Source organism: Plasmodium gallinaceum (genome assembly GCF_900005855.1).
Source record: "Plasmodium gallinaceum strain 8A genome assembly, contig: PGAL8A_v1_87, whole genome shotgun sequence".
NCBI lineage: Eukaryota > Apicomplexa > Aconoidasida > Haemosporida > Plasmodiidae > Plasmodium > Plasmodium gallinaceum.
The window spans coordinates 507,996-509,784 of NW_021628251.1; the positions used below are offsets into that span (position 1 = coordinate 507,996).

The 1,789-nt window shown below is 16.1% G+C and overlaps 1 protein-coding gene across 1 annotated transcript; it reads right to left on the reverse strand.

Annotated features, from left to right (window-relative positions):
- Positions 1-497: 497 nt before the first annotated feature.
- On the reverse strand, positions 498-1,754 carry PGAL8A_00284600 (conserved Plasmodium protein, unknown function; the record flags this gene model as incomplete). The annotated part of the gene is made up of 1 exon (XM_028671845.1): positions 498-1,754. The coding sequence occupies one exon, from the start codon at positions 1,752-1,754 to the stop codon at positions 498-500; it is 1,257 nt and encodes a 418-aa protein (XP_028528457.1).
- Between the last annotated feature and the right edge of the window lie 35 nt (positions 1,755-1,789).

The window sequence follows — 1,789 nt, forward strand, 5'->3', positions numbered from 1 at the left end:
AAAAAAAAAAAAAAAAAAAAAAAAAAAAGGAATATTACATAAAATTATATATAGTAATAAGCTAAAAAGAAATAAAGTAAAACCAATTAAAATAAAAAAAAAGGGAATAAATAATATAGATTAAAGATATTTATAAAAAATTACGTTAGATAAAAATCTATAAAAAAAAAAAAAATATATGAACGTAATATAAAAGAATTGATGATATACATAAAATTTAAAATTTTTTAAGAAAAATTATCATTATCATGAAAGAATAAATAATTTTATTAAAATAATATCTTGTGTGATACATGTATATGCAATATATAATATATTATAATTTTTAATCATATTATACTTGGTTAGTTTTACTAAATTTGTTTAATAAAAAAAATAAAATTATATACGTGATTTTTTAGTTCCATTATTTTGTTTTATTTTTTATTTTATATTTTTTTAATTTTTTTTTTTTTTCTATTGTTTATTTGTATCATTTAGAAAATTATAGAAATAAGTTAATGGAATATTTTTTTATATATATATCCTAAAATTGATGTTATAGTATTTTTTTTATTTTCACCATTATTGTTTGATATATTAGATTCAGGTGATTCAATAGAGTTATTTAAATCATTTAATTCATTAATATTATCATTCAATGTAGAATTTTTATTAATAATTTTATTTTGAAGAGAAATTTTCTTTTCATTACTTTTTTTTGTTAACTTTGACTCTAAATTTAATTTATCTGAATTGTTATCACCTTTTGATATATTTTGATTTCTTTCAATTAAATTTTTATTTAACATTTTTAATTCATTTAATTCTTTATTTATTTTTTCATTAGAGTCAATTTTTTCAAGTTTTATTTGAATTTCATTTTCATCTTTTATAAATTTTCTATTTTTTTTATTTTCAATGAAGTCTTCATTTGTTGTTTTGCTATTTTTTTCATTTAATTTTTTTTCATAATTTTCATATATTTTCGCGTTTTTTTCTTTTGTTTTTTCAGTATTCTTTTTAAATGTTTTTTCATTTACATTTTTATTCATTTTATCATTATTCTCTTTATTTAATGAATTATTTACAATTTTATTGGATCTTTCTAATGCACTTTTAATTATTATACTTTTTGATGATTTATTATTTTTCTTTTTATTAATTTTTTTGTTTTTTGTTACAATATCTTTATTAACTATTCTTACACGTTTTAATTTACTTTTTTTGGATAAATTTCTATTTAAATTTAATTCATTAATTTTATTATTATTATTTAAATTTTTTTTTTTTATCTTTTCATTGTTATCATTTTTGTTATGAAAAGATTTGTATTTAGTATCCGTATTTCTATTTTTCATGGAGAACATATTACTTATATTTAATGAATTGTGTTTATTAAAGTTGGAACTTTTACATTTTGTTAATCTATTTAATGAAATGTTAGATCTTTGCTTTACTAAATTATTCTGAAAATCGAAAATTTTTTTTTTCTTTTCCTCCCTTTTTAATCTTTTAACCTTATTAAAAATTTTAGCTGCCTCTTCAGGATACATTTCTAAATATAGAGATATTTCATTCTTTATAGAATTCAAATAATGATTCCTCATAGAACCTCCACTATGCTTAGTTATTTTCATTTCTTCTGCTTTTTTCCAATCTATTTTCTCATTTTTTAGTTGATGTTCATATGCATATAAAAATATTTTTTTTGATTCATCTATGTCATATGCTTTTATCTTAGTTTTCTTTCTTTTCTCACTTTTTGTAACCATTTTTTTTTTTTTTTTTTTTTTTTTTTTTTTTTTTT